General features: G+C 35.4%; 2 protein-coding genes across 4 annotated transcripts; both read right to left on the bottom strand.

The window, feature by feature from the left end:
* Nucleotides 1-1,824: 1,824 nt before the first annotated feature.
* LOC132300345 (uncharacterized) lies at nt 1,825-9,417 on the bottom strand. Of its 3 annotated transcripts, none has more exons than XM_059797376.1 (3): nt 9,206-9,417; nt 7,157-7,245; nt 1,825-4,260 (listed from the first exon to the last, which is right to left on the bottom strand). In XM_059797376.1, exon 3 carries the CDS (start codon nt 3,907-3,909, stop codon nt 2,002-2,004), a length of 1,908 nt encoding a protein of 635 aa, XP_059653359.1. In that variant the 5' UTR covers nt 3,910-4,260; nt 7,157-7,245; nt 9,206-9,417; the 3' UTR covers nt 1,825-2,001. The 3 variants fall into 3 exon arrangements, with proteins under 3 accessions (XP_059653359.1, XP_059653358.1, XP_059653357.1); XM_059797375.1 differs by having other exon boundaries at nt 7,162-7,245; XM_059797374.1 differs by lacking the exon at nt 7,157-7,245.
* A 9,064-nt stretch (nt 9,418-18,481) lies between these two features.
* Nucleotides 18,482-22,747, bottom strand: LOC132298759 (beta-xylosidase/alpha-L-arabinofuranosidase 2-like). Its single transcript, XM_059795127.1, has 7 exons — nt 22,336-22,747; nt 21,964-22,254; nt 21,450-21,619; nt 21,065-21,162; nt 20,598-20,948; nt 19,688-20,098; nt 18,482-19,312 (listed from the first exon to the last, which is right to left on the bottom strand). Exons 1-7 carry the CDS (start codon nt 22,735-22,737, stop codon nt 18,756-18,758), a joined length of 2,280 nt encoding a protein of 759 aa, XP_059651110.1. The 5' UTR covers nt 22,738-22,747; the 3' UTR covers nt 18,482-18,755.
* Nucleotides 22,748-23,023: the final 276 nt, after the last annotated feature.

Genomic DNA, 23,023 nt, shown 5'->3' with positions numbered 1-23,023 from the left:
CAGGGTGCTACCACAGTTTGTGGCCCCCACAAGATCTTCAGCACTTTTTAATACGAAAAAATAATAATAATAAAATAGAAATAGAAATAGTCTCTATGAAACTACTAAAATAGTTTTCTAAAATGAGAATTTAATTATTATTATTTTTTTAAATTAGTTCTTTAACTATATAACAAACTATTTTATGCTTTCACTTCATTTTAAAACTTAATCCTAATTTCTAAAAGTTCATAGTAAGGACTGTTTAGGTGGCTTAGGATTATCTACGACTAGTAGTCCTATTCAATTTGTCTGGATTAATTTTTTTTAGATTCATCATAACTAGTTAAAAAAATTAATTCGATTATTTGGTAGCGGACAGTTTACAAAATTAAAATAAAATTCCAAAATCCTAATCAAATTTAATATATTTTCTTGTAAAATTGTATAAATGCAAACAAATATTTAACAATTATATACTATATCAATTCCTTTTTAGTTGGAAATTTAAAAGATTACAAAAATAAAAATACACTAATTTTAAAGTGTTATTGATATACTCTCTCTATCCCATATTATACGTCCACTTCTGAAATTATGGCTTACATTTTTTATAACTAAGTAGGAGGGGTTCAGAATTAGATGAATTTTAAAAGTTTGTCGAGGAGAAACGTTTTAAGCCTCTTTCTCATCTTTCCCCGTATGGATCACCCCCCTCATTCCTTGGCTACGGTCCCCCTTCTAATCGCATTCAATCCTCTCAAATAGACATGTTGATGTTGCCCCGTTTTTCTTTTCGCGACCTACCCCCTTGCACTATTTTAGAATTTGCTCTTAGTGCGGGAAAGTGATTTCCATTCTGTGGTTCATTTTAAGACTAATTACGTTACCGTTACGACCACTGAACAAACTTGGTCGACAATACAAGAAGAGATAAGAAGAAATACGCTTCTGCCAGTGTTGACTTCTTTTTCTCCAGGTTCCTCCGGCTCCCTTCTCTATCGAATAGAATTCTTGGTTTGGCAAGGGAGGAGCGCCTAAGCAATCAAACTCTTGTTTTCTATATTTGATTTGGAAAAGCCCAGTAGAAGTAGAAACGGGCATGGCTACGGCCTCGATTCGGAACTATTATATGTCCAAGGTCCAAGTTTTTTTGCCATAGATGACTGCCTACATCCTGTCTTGCATGTCTGTCTGATTGGCCAAATCATGGGACATCCGCGGAGATATTTCTATAGTGCTCGGGGTTCAGCAGCTTTCCTCATCATGAGTCTCTTCGGCGAGAAAGCCTGTTTCCCCAATCTTCTTCCCCTATGAGGTGAAACAGCTCACAATTTTTATAACTAAGTAGGAGGGGTTCAAAATTAGATGAATTTTGAAAGTCTGTCAAGAAGAAACGAGGTCAGTAACAGTCATGAGGGATAGAGACGAATTTGAAGAATATGTCAAGAAGGAACGAGGTTAGTAATAGTCAATAGAAATTAATTTTTTATTCATCGTGATTAGAATTTGTCGAGAAGGAACGAGGTCAGTACCGGTCACAAGGGTAAAATTGTCATAATCCTAGAGGAACTTGACTTCTTAATGGAATAGAGATGGTAATAGGGTAACAAGGCAACATCAGCACCTAGGTTGATGAAGAACCCTGAGTTGATTCGCTGTTGCTACATTCTGCTATACCACTGCGAATGCTTTGCTTGTTGAGTTTTCATGATCAGAAAGGTGTCACAGAGTATATTCTACCAACCACCTAATTCTGAGTTAACAAATTACCCTCTAGTTCAAAGTGAGAGTTTCAAATTGCCTGGTCAGTTGACAAATACAAGCATGTTCCGAAGGCAAATATTATAAAGAGAAGTGCAAGAGCGCCTTTACAACAGAATATTATTAACAAGAAGTGTATCAAACAGGTACAATCTGTAAGTCACTGAACAGACAATTCAACATTTATACACAATTCCATTGTTGAAAAATAAATAATCAACAACATAAAAATGGGCAATCCAATGCGACCATGAAACTTCAGATGCCATCAATTGCATTCTTCAGGTTTCCGTCGAACAATAACATGAGACCACCGCCATGGACCCTCCCTTCGGGAATCACAATGTCACCCCCATGACCACCACGAATGCTGCCCCTGATGTTTTCTTGCTCTTGCTTCTCATTAAACGATCTTGAATAAGATGAGGAGGACTTCATTGATAAAGGAACCAATACCTGCGGAGGTATGAATTGTTGTCTTTTGGTTGGCATTTCCAGTGAATCCATAGAATCTGAGAGAACAGATCCACCTGAGTGGCTCACAGCAGCTGAGGATGAAGGTACAAGGCCATGGAAGAGTCCGGGGCCAATCATACCCCCCATTTTTGTCTCCCGGTCTTGAACCATGTTGCTATGAGCAGCACACAGCCCACTCTTTCCCCTTGCGAATTTCTCGCACTTTCCCTCTCCCCAGTTGCATCGCTTTCCCCCACCATGAGCCTTGCAGAAGTCTGTGCTCCCTTGGGCACTCTTCCCACAGTTTTCAAACCGGCAACGCTTACCTCCTCCATGCCTAACACAGCAATCAGTACGGCCACGTGCACTCTTTGTGCACCCTGAAACAGCACACCTCTTTCCACCACCATGGGCAACACAAAAATTTGTGCCTCCATGTACACTCTTGGGGCAGATCCCACCACCACTAAAGAGGCAGCGCTTTCCACCACCATGTGCTTTGCAAAGTGGTGTACTCCCTTCGGCACCTTTGCTGCAACCTGCATATATGCAACGTTTTCCACCACCATGTGCCTTACAAAACATGGTGCTCCCTTGAGCACCCTTGTTACAACCTTCGAACTGGCAACGACGACCACCCCCATGAGAAATACACAAGCCAATCTGCCCCTCAGCACTACGGGTGCAGCCATCGACCTTACACCGCTTACCCCCACCATGCTTGATGCAAAGCCCCGACTTCCCTCGTGCTGCCTTAGTGCACCCGGCTGGATGCCCACAACGTCTCCCACCACCATGTGCAATGCAGTAGTCTGTTCTCCCCTCGGCACTTTTAGTGCATCCTAGTTGCTGGCACCTCTTCCCTCCTCCATGAGCCTTACAGTAGGCCGTTTTGCTCTCAGCACCTTTGCTACAACCTGGTTTCTGGCATCTCTGTCCGCCTCCATGACCAATACAAAGGCCTGTTGCCCCGCGTGCCCCTTTTGAACACCCCATAAACTTGCATTTCTTAGGATTACTACTTCTGTAATCAGACGATGTCCCAGAAGTTCCAGGCTCAGAGAAAGTTTCCACCGAGTAATTTGTGACAGCAGAAGGTTCAGAGCTCAACAAAGGATGGCAATGGGATTTGGCACCACACTCTAAAAGTTCTTGCTTTTGAAACAAAATTTTGCTACTATCCATTCTAGGAGCTAGAATAAGTGATGGCATATAGCCACCAGATTTCTTGGCTGTGGTAGAACCTTCATCCACAACAGGAATCACAAGTCTATTACCACCAATGGATGTTTGGTTAGGGTGACGAGGTGTACTCAAATCACCCTGAGATGATACTGAATATTCAAGCCCACCTGATACTTCCTCAATTCCTCCAGAAAGGCCAAGTTTTAGGATTGAATCACCCTCCGATGGCAGCCCTCGGCGCAATGTGGTGGCTGATCCTTTGTTTTTATTTACCCCAACAGGGTAATAATCATCAGAGTATGTACTTGGTGTTGGACCCAAGCCAAGTACCAACCTGCAACCATCATCAGCAGCATTTGAAGGAACTACCCAATCTCCAGGGTTACTCTGGGTACTCCCAAATCCAACACTTCTGCTACCTCCATAACCAAAGCAATCCAAACGTAAAGTCGTATCACCATAGTTGTTATTTTTCATGAGCTCACTTCTACATGAAAACATCATGTTTTTCTTGTTCAGATCCATTCTCTAGATGCTGTTCACACTATTTTACTGAGGAAGAAGGGGCCCAAATAGCAAAACAAGGTTTATTACTTGCTCCTTGAAGACCTATACATCAGGACTAAAAGAACTAGTTGGAGAAATCTTAATAAGCTACCTCCACCACTCACAAAGCCTGCTGTGTCTGACCTATCCATTTTTACTGAATGTCCACAATCAGAGTACCAGATCTAAAACTAGAAACGCTTGGATCATAAAATATATCTGATTACGTTTCTAGGATAGAACCCAATAAGGAAAGCAGTCGATATTGATGTGCAGAGATCTGTGGAGCGTCTTATGCTCCTTGCTGTAAACTCCTTAAGCCTCATTCACCTGACAAAGAAAAGAATGCACCATAATTATTCAATTCTGTATTAACCTTACGAAAGAACAACAAAGTGTATAATCATAGATATAATCAGTACAGATAATACATTGAAGTGATAAGTTGCCGTCATTTGGCTAAAAATATACAAGTTGCAGTGATATGTTCTAACGCAGAATGCAGTCATAATCAAAACCTTTCGCAAAATTAAATTCAGAGGGGCAATAACAAAGATATATTTTATTTGCCAACGTAAGATATACATTTTATCCTACACTATTAACTGAATTAGCAAAGATACCAAATCTAAATGGCTATATGATAAAACAGTACTAGAAAAGGTGGAATGTGATAGAATAAGAGTCCAATATTTAACCGCAAAAATAACACATCAACAATAGTTCCAACTTATTTAGCAGTACACATATTGGATAAGTTACCATTAGTAATTGGATCATAAAGCAGGACACCACCAATCATGCAGAGTGGCATATATGGCACTTTAAAAGTTCAGCATGAAAGGCACGCCAGTATCAGTGAAAAATGTTGCAGAACAAAACTAAATGTGCAAAAGTATTACTCCCTCTGTCCCACAAAAAATGTCCCTTTTTGGGAATCTAACTTTTTAAGAGTGTAGTATTTAAATTTTTTTTTTTTTTATTATAGTCGTAGGGAATGAATTTTCAAATATACCCTTCTATGATGGGTCCTCATGCTATTATAACTTCAAGGCAAGAAGGGTAAATTATGAATATTAAAAATAGGGCTGTAAATGAAACAAACGGTTGACAAACAGCTCGAGCTCAGCTCGCTAAGGGCTCGGTTCGTGTTCGTTTGATTAATAAACCAAGCTCAAACAAAATTTAGGCTCGTTTAATAAACGTGCCAATCTCAAACACCATTCTGCTCGGCTCGTTTGTTTGTGAACGCGTCCATGAACAGGCTCGTTTAAAGGCTCATTTAAAGCTCGAACTATATATATATATAGATAGATAGATAGATATGAGCCCATAATATTTAATTAATCCAAATTAATGTTTTACTTTTACCCATTAAATAAGGTTAAGTCCGATGCAGCCCCACCCAACATTTATAACATTTAATCCATTTCAAAAATACAAGGGTCTAGCCCCAAGCCCATTTGTGTGTAAAACTCTTAGCTCTCTCACTTACTGAAAATAAACTAACCCAAACCCATTTCTTATTTCCAAGACCATTCCCCCTTCTATAAACCCTAGCCACATCAGTATTTTAACCACCCCCTCCCCCAAACATCCTACAGCAGAGGCAATTTTAATCGGAAAAACGAACCCACTGAGATCGGCAACAGCTGCAAAATGCTACTGTCAGGTTAGTGCTGTCTCTCCTCCTTCCTCTTCTCTTCATATTGACACAATCAAAATTAGGAGTATTTTTTAACTGTGTAAGATTTGGAGATCAACACTGAAGATTGATATGGAAACTTTGACGATTGATATCGAAATCTATATCAGTGGGCTCTGGAGATGGAAACAAAGCTTGATATGGAAATCAATTCCAGTGGGTACAAATATACGGAGTATAACAGTTTGTTTTTTTATTGGTATAAATAAACGAGTAGCCAAGCTGAGCTCGATCCTAGACTGGCAAAGCTCGATCGAGCTCGAGCATCTTCTTACTATGACGAGCCGAGCCGAAACACCCAAAGCTCGGCTCGGCTCGGCTCGTTTATAGCCCTAATTAAAAAATAGTATATTGGATTTTGAATTGGGACAATTATTTTGGGACAGCCAAAAATGGAATGGTGGACCCTTTTTGTGGGACGGATGGAGTAATATTTAAGGGTATCATATAGCTCCTTGATGTTAATTCTGTCATACGTATATGATAATTGGCTAATGAGTTACACGAGTCAATAATGTAAAAAGAAACTCTAAGTGCTTCAAGCATGTTGGAATGAATCAATATTAACGAGTTGCAACTAGTAAAACAAAAGTTATAAGAAAGAATCGATGGAACTCTGGCCAACATAATTAGATCACCAATAACAAATTGTCAAAAAAAATATTAATGCAACTATCACGAAAGAAGTAAACATGTATGACTCAACTATCTCAAAACCAAAATAAGAATTATTAACCTAATTACATAACTAAACTAATTTATAATATCTGTCCTTGCCCGAATTAGGAACACCAGAAAATAACACAGAAGTAGGTATATCATACACATTATCACTGTTTCGGATTTAAATATTAAATCACTTCATTAGTCAGAGGATATATTGATATCTGGAAATTCATAAGAAATTAATAAAATTTCACAGGCTTATTGTCCTCCAATATTACAGGGATTGTAATAAAGGTTTGAGTGTGAGTCTTCTCCAGGTGTCAGATTTATCTATCCCTCAAATCATTGGATGCAAGAACATGGCTCGATGGTCAAAGGATCGAATGTTTTCTTGTATCCAAACCATAGCTTAAAAGGACCTTTTATACAGTAGCATAATAATCCAATGTGCCTATTTCATTAACTTAGAAATATCCATTTTAAAAATAAAAAGAAACATACTTCATAGAGAACCCATGGGAACATCAAATGATTTAGGGAGGTGTTTGTCTCTTCCTGAATCAAGACACTTGCAGGAAAGCGTAGGATAGTATGTGTTAAACAGAACCCATATCCATACCAATGTCACTATCATTTCATGATTTGCAAATGCTGTAGCTTCACACTTTCATCAGAATAAGGAGAATTGATTCATAATAACACCCAAAAAGAAATTTTGTTTGGCTGTTCTAATAAAAATTCACCACACCAAGTAGTTCAAGCTAAAGAGTATAAAGAAGAAGCATTATGCATCAAAAAGATAATTGCAAGGCCAACTCAATCACTTTCCAGTTTTTCCCATTCAGCAATAGCTACCTTACCATCGTTGTCATCATTATCATCATCATCATCATCATCATCCTTGCCTTAATCGCATATGAATGGGAAAAGCTACCTTATGAGTTCTGTTATTAACAAGGTAAACTACATAAATATGTGTAACAATGACCTAGAACCAATATACTAATAGTCTTTTTCCAACCTAACCTAGAATTCAAGCTTCAAATAAAGCAAAATATATAAATAACAACATTAATAATAAAGGATAATATTGAGGGAGCAAACATGTTATTTCATCAGAAGACAGTCCAGAATTGGCTATACGTGATTTATACAATATTAAGATGAGCTGCAGAAGACAAACAAACCAATAGATTTCAATACAAAGTTTACCCAAAAAAACATTGATAATTTAATCTGTAAACCACACGATTCAATGCAAATTTCTCCAACTATCCCAAGTATAATGATAAAGCAGATGGAACATTATTTCCCCTTAAGGCACTACCCGTGCACATACTTTTGGATATTGAAGAATCTCATTTTAGTGTTAAGGTGTTCAAAAAGTTTTCTGACAATCGCATTAACAGCAAAATTTAAGTTTTACATGTTATTTCCAGCATCTAAGTCTGATGGACAGAACACTTCTGTTTTTTTTTTTCTTTTTGAGTGAGAGATTTACTGGGGTGAAGAGGAACACTTTTATGAATTTATATTGCATACCATATTTGATATTAAATATAAAACTTCAACAGAAGACATGAACAAGAAAGTTTAAGAAATACAATCTAAGATGAGCAATAGATTTTAGTTGAAGAGAACTTACAGTCTTACACTATGTATCATTAAGAGAACATTAAATAAAAAGTACTGTACTAGAAACAGTAAAAAGTGAGTACTTCTCTGCCACCAACACCGAACAAGATGGAAACAGGAAAAGATGAGATAAGAAGAAGACAAAAATAAATTTTTACTCACTACACATTATATATTACAGCCTTCTTAAAACTTCATACTTTACATTGCCAGAAACCTTGATTGCTTCTAATTTATCCTTGGCAGTCCAACAATATTATATCATTGTCTACATTGTGTATGCATGTCCTATATAAAGCCAACTACAAGTAAATTAATATTTTCCAAAGCCCTTATCTACTACTCTCATCTATTCTATTTCATAATCTTCAGAGATCAACTGGTTGTTCACTTTTCATGAATTGCTGTTTAGGCAATTCACATCATCCATACATAGTGTTTTGATTTGAGATTAGAGAAAATTATACCCTCCATAAAATTATATACATTAAATATAAAAATAAAAAATATCCTTCACAGCAAGCTATTCGGGTAAATAAATAAATAAATCAGGCAAGCTATTCTTAACCTGACAGCTTTGAACAGAAAAAAAGAACTCTTATTTTCATATAAAACCAATTTCAGAAACTGAAATTCAGCCAAATAAATCATATATAATACAAGAGAAACCCAAAGACATAAATAATATGCAAAACACATCGGAAGAGAGTCTAAATTCCAAACCTCGAACTCAATCAGATCTGAAATACCAAAAATTCTATTGATAGTAAAATAACCCTTATTAGTAGCAGCAAGAAAAAGACCAAAAATCCTCAATCATTTGAAAAATAAAAAATAAAATATCAATTTACCAATGAACCTGTGTTTTACATAAATAAAAAAAAAAAAAAAAAAAAGGCCAATAATTAGAAGTATCAATCTATCAATTAATTATTCTTTCAAGATCAGAACATCCAATAAGCAACAAAAAAAAAAAAAAAAAAAAAAAAAAAGTCAGCTCCATAGTTATTCATTCATGATTTTATTCCCAATAATCAAGCATTAGAAGCTCATAAACCCATCGAACAGTTGTTAACAAATCAGCATCTAAAACAACTCAAAACCCTAGAATCAGCCAATTTTAGTAAATAATATGAAGAAGAACACGAGTAAACACATAAAACAATCGATGAACAACACAAACACTCCTCCACAACTGAAAATCAATATAGAAATTAAAAAAAGCGCAAAGATTACATTAAAAAAATTAACTAAAAAGCAAAAAAGTACCGTGATGGGACTTCAAAAGGAAATTTCAGCAAAGTGAGGAGATCTGTGAAGCCACAAGAGACATCCTAATCCAGCAAGCACAAATTTATAGAGAGAGAGAGTGTGTGTGTTTGTGCGTGTGTGTGTTTTAGAGAGAGAAAGTGGGAGAAGCGAAAGAAGAGCGAGTTGAAATTGCAACTTGAAGTGCAAGGGGTACAGAAGAGAACCTTATAAGTATATGTGCAGTTATTTATAAAATATAGGAGATTTATCGGGTCAGCCATTGGTTATTGATAGCTGGGGCAACCCATGGCGGTTGAATTACCAAAATACCATTTTTGTAATTTCTGTCACTGTTAGTGGACAAGACAGTTTTGGACCGACACTCCTTATCTGGACCATTGCACACTTTTTGGTCGAGAGAGACAACAAAGAAGATTGTGATAAATAAAAATAAAAATAGTAACTAAATAAAGATTAAAAAAAAAAAAAAAAGACAACAAATATTGTACTATTCTTAACCCTACTAGTGAAGTCTATTTACAAAGCCCTCCTCTCATTAGGTCACACAATTCTTTTAAATTTATGTCATTATATGTTTAGTTTATACTTTTATTATGAGTAATTTAAATTTTGTTATTTTCGCCCTTTCATTGTGTATGACTTGAATTTGAATTCTTAAGAATATTTCTTATACATGTCTATTATAAATAGAACGAGAAGAGTTCATATATATGTCAATTTAGATACTGCTTTAAGAAATCTAGCACCCATTATTATTCATATAAAATAAAATAAAATACAAAGTATACAAAAGAAGATAATTACGAGCATGTAATACAGTATACCTTTGCATTGGAGAATATTATCTTTATTAAACAAAACACGTACATATATATATAATTATCTGAAGCACATGTATAATTTATCTGTTAATATTTTTAACACAAAGAGACTCCTCATTTAATTAGATGGAAATTAATACTGAAAAATGAAAAAGTGAAGTGAATAAAAAAAAAAAAATTAAGTTTTCAAGATGTCTTTGATTAGCATGAAAAAAATTCTAAAGTGTGTTGGAGAAAAATATTATTTATTAGTTACGAGAGCATAAAAAAAATGGTATTTACTAAAATTATTCTTAGAATTCTAAACAATCCCTTACTTCTAGTTCTAGCTAACCAAATGGAATATAAATTTTGTATCTTGAATTCTTTCTTTTACTTTTCAAATTGGAAAGTGAGAGTTTAAAATTTTCGCATGGAATAAAATGGAAGTGAGTTTTTCTTGCCATTGATTATATATAATATTATATATATAATTATTTAAAAATTAAGGGCAATTATGTGTTTTGACATACATATAAAGGCGAAGTCACTTTCTTGATGACGAAACTGGGGCATAGAAATTAGTGGCGGAGGTAGATTTGTCGTGGCGTGCTCAAATCATTAACTTAACTCACTGACTAAAAAATATCTTGTGGGAGTGTAGTTGAGCTGGCAAGAGCATAACACCGCCACTTTTGTCGGCTTCGCTCCCGACGCGCCGTGTCAATTCTCTATCGGCTTTCTTCGGCAAGCGATTGATACTATGCCTTCATTTTTTTTTCACACTATTTTTTTTTATTTTTTTTTATTTTATGAAAAGTCAAACAAGCAAAAACACTTGGATGGATTTGAAAACCTCTCGCGGTTCTCGTTTTCTTTGTCCGTTATTCTGTCCATCTGTACAACATATTTTTAAATCGTTACACTAATAATATAGGTTATAATGTTATAATATAACGTAACCTGTTAAATAAGTATTATATATCTCTATATAAATATATTGTATGAAGGTTGTATCGTTTATGCATAGGTGATAGATATTACATATATGATATAGTATATTGGACCCTTAAGAGTCAACATAGAATAGGTGAGGAATAATAAAGAATTCAGATCTAAACTTGGATTGAATCAAGGAGCTCATTTAAGCTAAAGCTTATTAAAGAGTTATAACTAATAACTACTTTTGGCAATTTATTTATTTTTTTTATTTTTTTATAAGGGATATTTTGACATAGTACGGAAGGTAACCTATTTTAATTGGATTTTACTAAGAAAAAAAAAACCATTTTAATTAGAGATGCTATGGGATAAATATTTTCATATTTGCTTATTCTATAAAAGATTTGTACGAGCAACTTAACGCATTTGGAAGTTCCCAAAATCATGGGCAGAGGTCTTAGAATTCAAATCCGAGTTATGCACAACTCATTTCACTTCATGTTAACGGAGGTCTTTAAACTCAACTCAAGTTATCTATAATTTAACCTTATCACTCCCAAATCATGGGCAGAGGTCCTAGAATTCAAATCCGAGTTATGCACAACTCATTTCACTTCATGTTGATGGAGGTCTTTAAACTCAACTCAAGTTATCTATAATTTAACCTTATCACTCCCAAATCATGGGCGAAGGTCCAAAAAGTATTCAAAACTCGATTTCATTAGCATTAACTAACCAAATGTGAATAGAAAGTGCGATGTCAAGTGCCATTAAATCTAAAAAGGCGAATAAGCCCCATAAGGTTGAATTTAAAGCCTTTACCTGAGACTTTGAAATATTTGTATTTAAGTGAGTTTGATATTTTTCCTGTATGGATATCTTTTGATCTAACTGATCCTTCTTTAGTGAGAACTCGTTAGATCGCACTTTAGGGCGGCTGTTTTGACATTTTTATTGTCTTTTTTTATTATTATTTTTTATTTATCAAAGCACTTCTCTTAGCTTGAGGAGGAGTAAAAAGAGGCAGCAAAATTTGGGGTAACAGGCAATGACTGGTCATTTAGTGAAGTGATTGAATATGTTGATTTCACAATTTTGCTCATTGTATCTAAAAGTTGTCTTTGTATAATATCTATGTATTGTTATAGCTGCACTCTCTTAACTTAATTTGAGATACTTTTAAAATATTTGTCGGACATCATTTTTACTAAAATCTCTATTTTGATTAATGTATCTTTATTGATGGTTATTATAGTATTATGGTACTCTCATTACCATGTTTATTGAGAGTACCATAGTACTATAATCATTGGCATGGTTAGACACATAATCTCTCAATTCGGAACTTCAAACTAATATCAAAAAATATATTATCATCACAATTGATGATCACAAGCTAATTTAGTAAAACTTCAAAATAACAAAAATAAAAGAGAAATAGTTGCAACATCTATTTATGTATAAATCCAATAACCATGCATTTTTTTTTTTGTCCTGACAAACAAATATTCAACCCGCCATTACAAGATCAACAACAAACAACCATAAGCCAATCAACAACGTACAAGAATCACATACATATCAAAACCAAATAACTCCAAAGAAACCTAACAATAAGCTAAGACATGACTATTGCTACGAGAATCCAAACTTAAACAATTTCTATAGGAGGAAATTGTCCAGCACCAACCAACATAGCAATTTTTGTTGCAAAAGACTGGGAGGAGTCATGAGTAAAAGAGTCGGTCACTTGCGCCCCCATCCCCTAGATGAAACGGAATTGATACCAGCCAGATTATTTAATGGACTCAAAGAAGTCATCTGACTCACCGCACTACCCGCCACTCCCTTAAGTCGTTTATCCCACTTAAGCTGAACCGCAAAAGAATCATCCGAAACTGTATGTCGACGTTTTCAGCTCTGTATAACCAGAAGAGAACCCTAACTATTGGAAGTGCCGGATGAATCAGATTGAGTCCCTATACTTGGCTTTTCCTTTCTTCCAACCTTTTGCCATTTGGTCCCACCTCCCCAAGGGTAAACTCCAATTTTCTACAATAAATGGTCCTTAAAATGATTTGCCAAAACCAAAGAATTGAAAATATCCATATACTTGGCTTGCAGTTCAAAAACAGAGCTCCGGCTGAGTGAAAGGGCTCGGCTAAATCTGCAACAGAGAAAAGTCCATCCCAGCTGTCTCACAGGAAGCTGCTTCACTCCCTATTCGCAGCATCCATCTTAAATCCCAATTGGTCGGAATCTCATGATTGACATGTGGCCTCACCCAATTCGCCATTTCCGTCAATAATTGAGATACCAGGAATCGCAAAGTACATTAAATACAGTTACATGTGTGTGTGTGTGGATATATATATATATATATCAATGTGTGGACTCTGGAGTAATTAAATCATAAGATCCATCGGTTACTACTTTTTCTTTCTGTGGTGATAATGTACGAGAATTATATAATTAAAATTTTATATTAAAATTATTTACATAAATCAATTAAACTTTTATACTATCTTTTGTTTTGACTATTTTTTTGAGTAAATTAAACTAGTAAATTTTACTTGCATTCTATATTTTTATTTTTTGCTATTTTAAATTAATTTTTTTAGTTATTTTATTTTTACAATAAAGTTACTTTAATGTTGATTGCGTGATAATGTAATTTGTACTTTTTGAGAAACAATGTTTGTTTCCTCACTTGTACCCTCATTCATTGGTGTAAAAAATTATTACATGGTTCTCCAATAAATGGTTTTGTCACTCACAAAACCATGCATAAATAAAAAAATTAATTGACAATGATATAAAATTGACACATTTATTTATGTGTTACTTTGTAATTGGCCTGAGAATAATAGTCTCGGGATCATGTAATAACTTTTCCATCAATGTAGGCCATGTGGCATAATAATAAAATGACACATTTTTTATTTTAATTTAAAATATAAGACGAAGAAATGAAAATTTATATAAATTATAAATGAAAGTAACGTTGTTGTATATAGTGGCACATCACTAATAAAGAGACAAATATTATTAGTTCTTTTAATTTTATTTTCAGCAACGTTATTATAATATCCAATCATTGTTCGCAGTTGCAGTATCGATTTTAGTATTGATCACGATCGTAATGTAACAGACACGGGTGAATATCAGTATAAATTAAGTGATTTAAGTTCATAAAAGTGTGTAATAATATAAAACCTGAATAAAAAATACAAATCAACCAATACATTACGTAACGTATCGGCTGATATGGTCACATTGACATTCAAATGTGGTCAATTTTATTAATTTTCTTTTTTTATATACAAAATGTGCTTATTTAAATCACATGTCATGACAATTATTAGGTATATAAGATTAGTATTTTATTTATATATTATATAAATAATTTTGTCTTCCAAGATATATATATATATATACATATAAATACACGCGCCTATCACGTGCTTCGTAGATCCGCGTTGATGCCGCGTTTCGAGTGCGTTTAAAAGAGTTTATCGAATTGGAAAAAAGAAAATAAAATTTGGAAAAAGAAAAAGGAAAAATACTATAAAGATGGCGCAAAAATCTATGTCAATGAAACGTGTCAAAAAGTGATATGTCTTTTGGGAGACTCTAAAGGGTAATGTGTGACGAGTGACGACACGACAACTTGGGGCGGAGCCTACTATGACTTTTATTATATGGAATCTTTCGCTAATGTTGTCTTCAATGCGGTGGTGATCCGACGCGGTGCAGCCCACGGAGATTTGAGCGCGAAAGAGTTTGATTGGCTGGGGTTTGAGGAAAGTCCCTTATACCATCGAGACGCTGCATTTGGTGTACTTTGAGATTGCACATTGAATAGTAGCAGCAATTGCTGTGACAAGCGGTTGACTTGTTGTGAGAAGTATGGCACGTATTATTTGGAATCTTTGCCCTTGCCAAATAATCCCTAATTAATTTCTCCGTCTAGAAGGGCAATACTCCGTATTTCATATAGTTTAAATGGACTAAATTACCCTTCTATTATACTTTATATTTTTTTTGTATTTCATATAGTTTAAATTGACTAAACCCCTTCTATTATACTCTATATTTTTGTTATTATTATTATTATTATTATTTTAATTGATTGGACAAAAGAAATTGTTTATCACTAAAAATTATGTAGTATGGTATAAGGGAAGAAATGATGAGTCATCATTTCTCCTTTACAATCATCCATTCAAATATGGACGGAAAAAAAGAGAAAACACATGGACATATTTTAGAAGTTTAAAATTACTGTATCCTTCTTTATGAATATTTAATAAATCTTACCAATAAAGTAAGTGATGAGTTTAATGGTAATCTCTCTTTCCTTTTATCCTACCAATCAAAGTAAATTGTCTGTTTCTTCTCTTCCCTTTCACCCAACCGAACAAAAAGAAAAAATAACATAATCTTTTATGTAGGAATGTCTCATTCATCCATTCTTTTTTACTTTCCATCTAATTTTTTTCTTTCTTACGGAATGAGTGCTAGTACATGTCTAATTAATAGAGACAAAATCAAGGTTTTAGAGGGGTAAATAGGTCATAATAATTGGTTTTCTTAGGTTACATAAGTCCCATTGGTCGTTACCAAGTTGCAGAATATTCAAAAGGGACAGTTTGTTACCCAAGACAAGTTCATTTTCTATCACTACATTTGTGACAAAAACTTGTAAATTAATCAATTTAATGTTAATTAATAGAAAAACCCCACCAAGGTAGGGTTTGTGCCTGTCAATGTCTATCCCACAACTAACACCTTTGATTAATCAGAAAATTATACAATAACATTGTTTTGAAAACCTATGTGCTGATGTCTATGTTCACTTCATACAATTACTATATATGTTACAAAAATTAAACAAATAAAAAAAGAAAGAAAGTCAAGGTGTTTTCTTACTTAACTCATAATACGCCGATTAATCCGCTTTTTAATGATAATTTAGGGCCAGGTGATGGGATCAAAGTGACATAAAACATAAAATTGAGCAAAATTAGAATAGTGGTGTCCAATACTAAGTAAGCTTAGTGCAAAGTGTGGATTTTATTATTAAAAAGGGTAAATGATTAAGGCGATTATTTCCATGTGCCTTGCTAAGCATAGAAATGAAATGTCCAATTGCAAAAATTGGCAATGTCATTGGACTCACCAAAGAAGAAAGAAGAAGGAAAAGAAAAGAAAAGAAAAGAAAAAGAAAAGTAACGTTTTGCTTCTTCCTCTTCTTGGTAGTGTGTACAACAAAAGTTCCACTCTCTTTTCACATTTTAAAAAGTGTGTTTTCTTCCTCGTCAATTTCACATTTGATGGGGTGGTGAAATTGACCGGAATATAAAATTGGGGATGGTAAAATGGAGAACATGCCATTATACGTGGAGATTATATGGGTTTACTTGGTTTGTAAATATGGAAATATTTTTTTGTTTTTGAAAAATAAAAAATAAAAAATTGTACAAAAAATTCTGATTGGTTCAATTTTTTGAAAACTCAATTATAAAAAAGGGTGCTTTTAGATAACAATCTTTTATACTCTCTGAAAACTATTTTCCTATTTTTTAATTTTTTTAAAATTATTTTCAAAATTACAAACCAATCAAGGCCTATATTACTACAAACTATAATACTTAAAATTGTCTAACAATTTTGAAAATATCTTTTTATGTTGTACATATTTGTTCAGGAACATTGGAAATCATAGTGTCAATTCGTTGTTTATTTATTTATTATTTATTTATTTTTTTAAGGACAAGCACAAAAAATATCTTTAACTAAAAAGAGCATGAAAAGCTTGGGTTTAGGAGCTGACCACGAGAAGAAGAGGCATGAATATGTCACGTTTGTTTAGGCATTTTGTGCCGTTGAGGACATATTTTAACCTTGGGAAAAAAGACAAGAAAAATATATTTGTCTACTCAATAGCTTACTTTTGTGCCAAAAAAAAACCTAAGACAAAGTAAAATAAACTAAAAAAAATTTCAAAAAAAATAAAAAATAAAATAAAACCACAAAATATGAAGTTGTAATGAATAAAAAGAGATTTGCCAAAATACAAAAGAAAAGTAAAGAGTGCCACATGGAGGTTTGTCCACTGTGGGCTCGAACTTATTTTTTTATAGTGACTGGAATGCGTACCCTACTGAACTTCTCATCTGATTTGCTATATATATATATATATATTTACAAGCATGAGCCGGACCACTCTTCCGACTTTGACAAGCCTGGCCTGAACAACCCAAAGCCTAACTCTACTCGCTTTTTATTTGCAACCCACAGAGAGGCCCAACAGACTCTTGGCTCAAAATTGGGCTTGCAACCCACACAACAATTAGTCACCCTTCGACAAAGAAAGTGCAATCAGCAATCTAATTGGGCCGGCCTAATTTAGAATCCTTGAAACTCCAAAAATGGGCCTAGTAGAAAATGAATTCAAATCAGGCACATTACATGTTGCTCAATTGATGCTGCATTCTTAACTCAAGAGGTAAGATTCCACTGTTTTTTTTTTTTTTTTTTTTTTTCATAATTGGAGTTGTATTGAGCTCAAAAAAAAAAACCGGAATATAGGAGCACAGAGGGCATATACTCAGACAGCAGAAAAAATAAGAAAAAGAAGGAGTATGTGCTTTAATGAATAAGTCCATTTCCAGTACAAAAGCACTATACCAAAACAGACATTACACAATAACATCAATAAAATTAATTCTCTGAACATCACACACTTCTAGGAAGGCAGTCCTTGCCACCACCTCCAAGCCAAGGCTATTGAAACCATAAAGTCTATTATTCCTTTCCCTCCAAATGTACCACAGACCTGTAGCAAAAAGACTTTGCTATTGTTTTGACTTGTTATATAAATTATCCATCCAATTGAAAAGGTCCCAAGCTGTTAACACATCTTGAAATTTAATGAGATCCCAACCGAGAATCCCACCTAACCATTTCCAGAAACCTTGAGAGAAAGGGCAAGTAACAAACACGTGATCTGTAGTGTCCAAACTCTTCTGACAAAGTATGCATCTAGAAACCAAACAGACTTTTCTGATCTGTAAGATTCCTTCCCGTTGTCCTTATAGCACGGTTTCAAGCTTTCGCCCCTTTTTTCCCACTAACATTCTTGGGATGAAAAATATATTGATGCCCAAAATTTTAGCTAACACCAGCGATGTAACAGTCAAAACTCCTTTAAAAAAAATTGTTCTCACTTGCACTAAATCAACTCTCTGAAAGTTCAGACTCCAAATTTGCAGTTAAAAAAAAAAAAAAAAAAAAAAAAAAAAAAAAAAAAAAGCTACAAAAAATTCATAAAATTCCAATAAAACATGATGGAAACAAAATGAATATATATATAATTTTAAAGAGTTCTGTCAATTTGAGCAAATATCAATGGAAGTTATTTTCAACAAGTGGTACTTCACTAGTTATATTATGCATAGAACTAGTTGCAGTGGTGTTCCATATAAGATTGAGAATGTCATAAGAAATAACATAAAAAACACAGAAGTTGAAAATAAAAGGAAATAACTTTCATTCCCATTTCAAAATTTGATTATCTACAAGAAAATGTTTGAAGAGGTTCACAAAAATTGTTAACAACTCTCTCTCAATTATTTGTGGCTCAATTTCCACTTTATATGCCTCTAGCCTTCCCAAAAAAAAATGAAAAATGAAAAAGAAAAAATCCGATTTTACTTGGGATTTCTTTATATATTTTTTTTCAATTTCTTCCAAGAAATAGAAGAAGAAAAAGAATAGCCATGGCACTTGAGAATCCCATTTCAGGGCCTCACTTCCAAGGTAATTTTTTCTGTTCCCACTTGAAGTTGATATTGTCCCAAGTTTATTTTTCTGTTGCCTTGCTCATCAACCACACTCATTTCCTTGCACATAGTTGGAAACAACCTCACTATAGCCTCTTCTTGTGGCTTCAAAAACACCTTCTCAAAGGCCACCAACATCTTCTGTGGCGGATTGTGCATTGGAGGGGGTGTCGAAAACAGCAAAACCGTATGGCTTCCGGCCATTTGCCCCATGTTCTTCACCCCCAAATGGACGTCGATAATCGACTTCTCACAGACCTTTCCAACAGCTTCAATGCACTTAACATTGCCCTTTTGGCCTGAGTGCAGTTCGATTACCTTTGATGCTGAATATACGTGGTAGACGAAAGGAGAGTAGCTTAGACCGTCCCCAAACGAGTAGATGGTTGGACCGGTGTAGAACTTGTAGGTCCGGCCAGGGAATCCCGAGGCCTTGTCTGCTCTCATGTTCATGTTTGTCATGGGGTACTGCTCTGCGTATGTGTGTGGATACCATGTCGTGGGTAGCCTTCCACCTGCAGTGCAAGGCAATGTTGATGTTACAAATAATCAGGTTTTGACTAGAATACAAGGTGCATCTTCTTCTTCTTTTTCTACCACAATAGGTAAGAATACATGTTGGTATTTTGTTTCTGCTTGCTGTAATCACGTGATATCAATACAATATCATATTATTCTTCCTTTATTTTTAACAGTTGATAATTATGATTTAATTGTGTCAGAATCATGATATTCAGGCCAACTAGTTTGATCTATTTATCAAAAGGAAATGATTTAAAGGCCAACTAGGTTTCCCATTGAGTTATGGGAAGAATCAAATGAGTTGAAAAGCAAATGGAAGTTGGGATAAGTCCTTTGCAACAATGAAGAAGAGTAAAGTAGAGACATACTTGGATTGTACCGGCCGAAGATCACATCTGCAATGGCTGCACCACCATGTTGACCAGGGTAACCAACCCAGAGGATGCTTGTTACTTTTTTATTATCTTTACAAAATTGAATATCCATGCTCCCTCCAGACATCACAACAAGAATGACAGGTCCCTTGGCTGCATTTGCAGTTTCGAAAACCAATTGAGGTTGCCTTCCCGGAAGATTAATACTTTCCCTGTCTCTGGCCTCTGCTTCAATGGATAGATCGGCTCCCACTACCAGAACAGTAGCGTCTGCTTCAGCTGCTGCTTTCTTAGCTTCCACGAGTTGTGGTCTGCCTGCACATGCTATGTCACAGCCAGGAACGTAGGTGGTTTTAACCGAAGCTGAGAGACCTTGCAGAGGACTCGTATAAGAGCAAGGAATGCCTGCAATGTGTTAACTAAACATGATTCAGGATGCTCATATTTGGTGATTTTGAAATTCCAATACACAATAGACATGCTTGGAACATAAAGAACACAGAAATGCTGTCTTGGGTGCAGGATTGCTAGAATCTGGATCCCCTCATCCTGTGCACCCCTCCTGTATCTAGTGACGGATCCAGAAATTTTGTTGAGAGGGATGGCATTGAAGTTTTTTAATAGTTTTAATGCGGGCATTTTTAAAATTTCATAAAATTTATAGGTAGCCGCCCCCACTGAGCACCATGTAGTTCCGTGCCTGTCTATATCGCTAGTGGTGCAATAGTCTCGTGACTAAATGTAACACTATGAACTAACGATATAACGTAGTTGTTGCATAATCAATGCAAAGTGAATTTGTTGTATAAACGAAGTAAATGCATAAGACATGCCACATTTTGAAATAATATAGGAGAGGATTCGGGTTCAAGATTGCTACGGTATTGCATTAGTGTTAGTATACCTGCATAGTTGCCGATCATGGCTAGTGTGGCATTGGCATTGGGCCCAATTACTGCCAAGGACTTGATAGCAGTAGGATTTAGAGGAAGTGATCCGGGAGTGTTCTTGAGCAACACAATTCCTTGCCTAGCCGTTTCACGAGCCAGCTCCTGGTTCGCTGGGGTGCACACGTCCTGGGGGCCTAGCTTCCCATATTCACCCTTCGTGGGGTTGCCATCGAAGAACCCAAGCCGCATCAATGTTGCAAAATTGTTTGAGACAGACCTATCAACCACTGCCTCCTTTAGTAATCCAGATTTCACTGCACCTTCAGTGTGTTTGCCTAGGAAGTCTCCACAATTTAGATCCAACCCTGTTGGATTAAAACAGTAAATAAACATTTACTGTACCCAACTATCCTATTCTTGATAGCCAATGACAAAATTAAATGTTTAAATTGCCACATTTTCAATGTCAAAATGTTGTCACCTGCGTTTAGGGCCATGGCTGCAGCCTCCTCTGGTGTTTTAGTGTAGTTTTGGCTTTTGAAAAACACATCCAGTGAATCACAATCTGAAGATATGTATCTGAAGCATCCAAAATTCATGTATATAAAACATTGGGCAATGCTATTCAGACCTAATAGTCTACCTGAGGGTCCTAACCGATAGATTTCTATCCCTTGGATGGATTGGACATTCTTGGCTAGACTATTAGGTTGACAAGACTATGGACAATGCTATTTAGACCTAATAGTCTAGCTGAGAATCTGAGCGATGTCTATCCCTTGGATGGATTAGACATTCTCGGCTAGACTATTAGGTTTGAGAATCATTATTCTAAAAGTATTTGTTTATGGAGCATGATTGATTACCCATTTAATTTCCACTGGCCTCGGATTGTTCCTGCCAGGAGGTTTGGGTCAGCACAGGTTGGTATGCCATTAACTTGGTTGTAGGAACACATGACACTGGCAACATGTCCATCAAGAACACAGCTCCTGAATGGGGGTTGAAACGTCTCTTCCAAATCTTGCTTTGATACCTAACTCATCCCAACAATGGAAATCAATGAGCAAACATCTTGTTGATCACATTATTCGAAAAGTCACAATTACAAAGCAGAAAGGCCTGCTTGATTTGTAATTTTGAAAACAATTCTCAGAATTCGAAAAATAGAAAATAACATAAAACTGTTTTTAGAGAACTATAAAAGACCGTTTTATGAAAATAAGCATTTATAGTAGAGTTTTCAGAAAACAGTTATAAGAAAATTGAATCAAGTAGAGTTTTTGTATAATTTTTTAATTTTCAGCTATCTGAAAACAGTTAAAATAGAAAACTATTTTCGTAGTGACACCAAGTATACCCTTAGTATAGAAAACATACCACAGCATTGAAATGGTATCGATCAAACTCTTTCCAATTATCTACATCATATGCTGTATAATGTTTACAGCAAGCCGCGATCTTAAGCCTCTCCGGATTACCTAACTGATCAGGGCGTTGTAGACCGGTAACATAAGCTGCCGCGAATTTGCTTGTCAGCAATGGATCCTCCCCCGGAGTTTCCTGGCCTCTTCCCCATCTGGGGTCCCTGAATATGTTGATGTTTGGGGACCAGTAGGTCAATCCAGCTAAACCAACATTGTGCATTGCTCTGGCTTCAGTGGAAACCACCTGCATATTATAATCACCTCGCTATGATCATGTCAAAAGAGAAAAAATATTATAATGAGTTCAGAGTGAAGCTTCATTTACTCTTCCAATGATTTCAAACAGCGAAACGTTGAAAGTAGCGCCAGTGGTGATGGGCATAGGGAAACTAGTAGCTCCAGGAACAGGAGGAGCGAATCGTGTCCCGGGACCAACGTTAGAGACTCCATGTAAGGCCTCGGACCACCACTCGTAGGCCGGAACTCCAAGCCTACTCACTTCCCCTGCTTTGTTCACCAGGTTCGCAATTTTCTCCTGCAATGTCATCCTCTTCACCAAGTCTGCCACTCTCTCGCCAATCGGCTTCTTCTTGTCACAGAATGCGAATTGAGCCAGCGCGGGATTGGCATCGATGTCACAGGCAAAATTAGGTGGTGGTTTCTGTGCAAAAGCCGCGGTTGAGCTCAAGAATATAAAAGTGAAAAATATTATATGTGCAAAAGACATGGTTGTGACCTCCAAGAAAAATTGAATAGAAATGTATGAAAATGGGTTTTTGAGTGTGGGTAACTTTTAGTTTGAGTTTTAAACAGAAGGGTTGTTTGAATATTAGTGTAGCTATGAAGTTATATATATATATAGCTCATTTGGAAGACAAAAATGGCTGAATTTTAGGCAAGCAAGTGGATGAAGAAATAGAAGTTACTACTAAAAAAGGGCACGCCACTAGAATAAGTGGCACAGAAAATGAAATTCTGGTAACAAAAAGGTACTTATGGTCTATAGGTTTTTT

The sequence above is a fragment of the Cornus florida genome, unplaced genomic scaffold, assembly GCF_030987335.1.
Source record: "Cornus florida cultivar Cherokee Brave unplaced genomic scaffold, ASM3098733v1 CherokeeBrave_3.0.0_Hap2_Chr03, whole genome shotgun sequence".
Classification (NCBI taxonomy): domain Eukaryota; kingdom Viridiplantae; phylum Streptophyta; class Magnoliopsida; order Cornales; family Cornaceae; genus Cornus; species Cornus florida.
The sequence above is the reverse complement of the archived record's forward strand: the minus strand, read 5'-3'. Positions and strand labels throughout refer to the sequence as shown.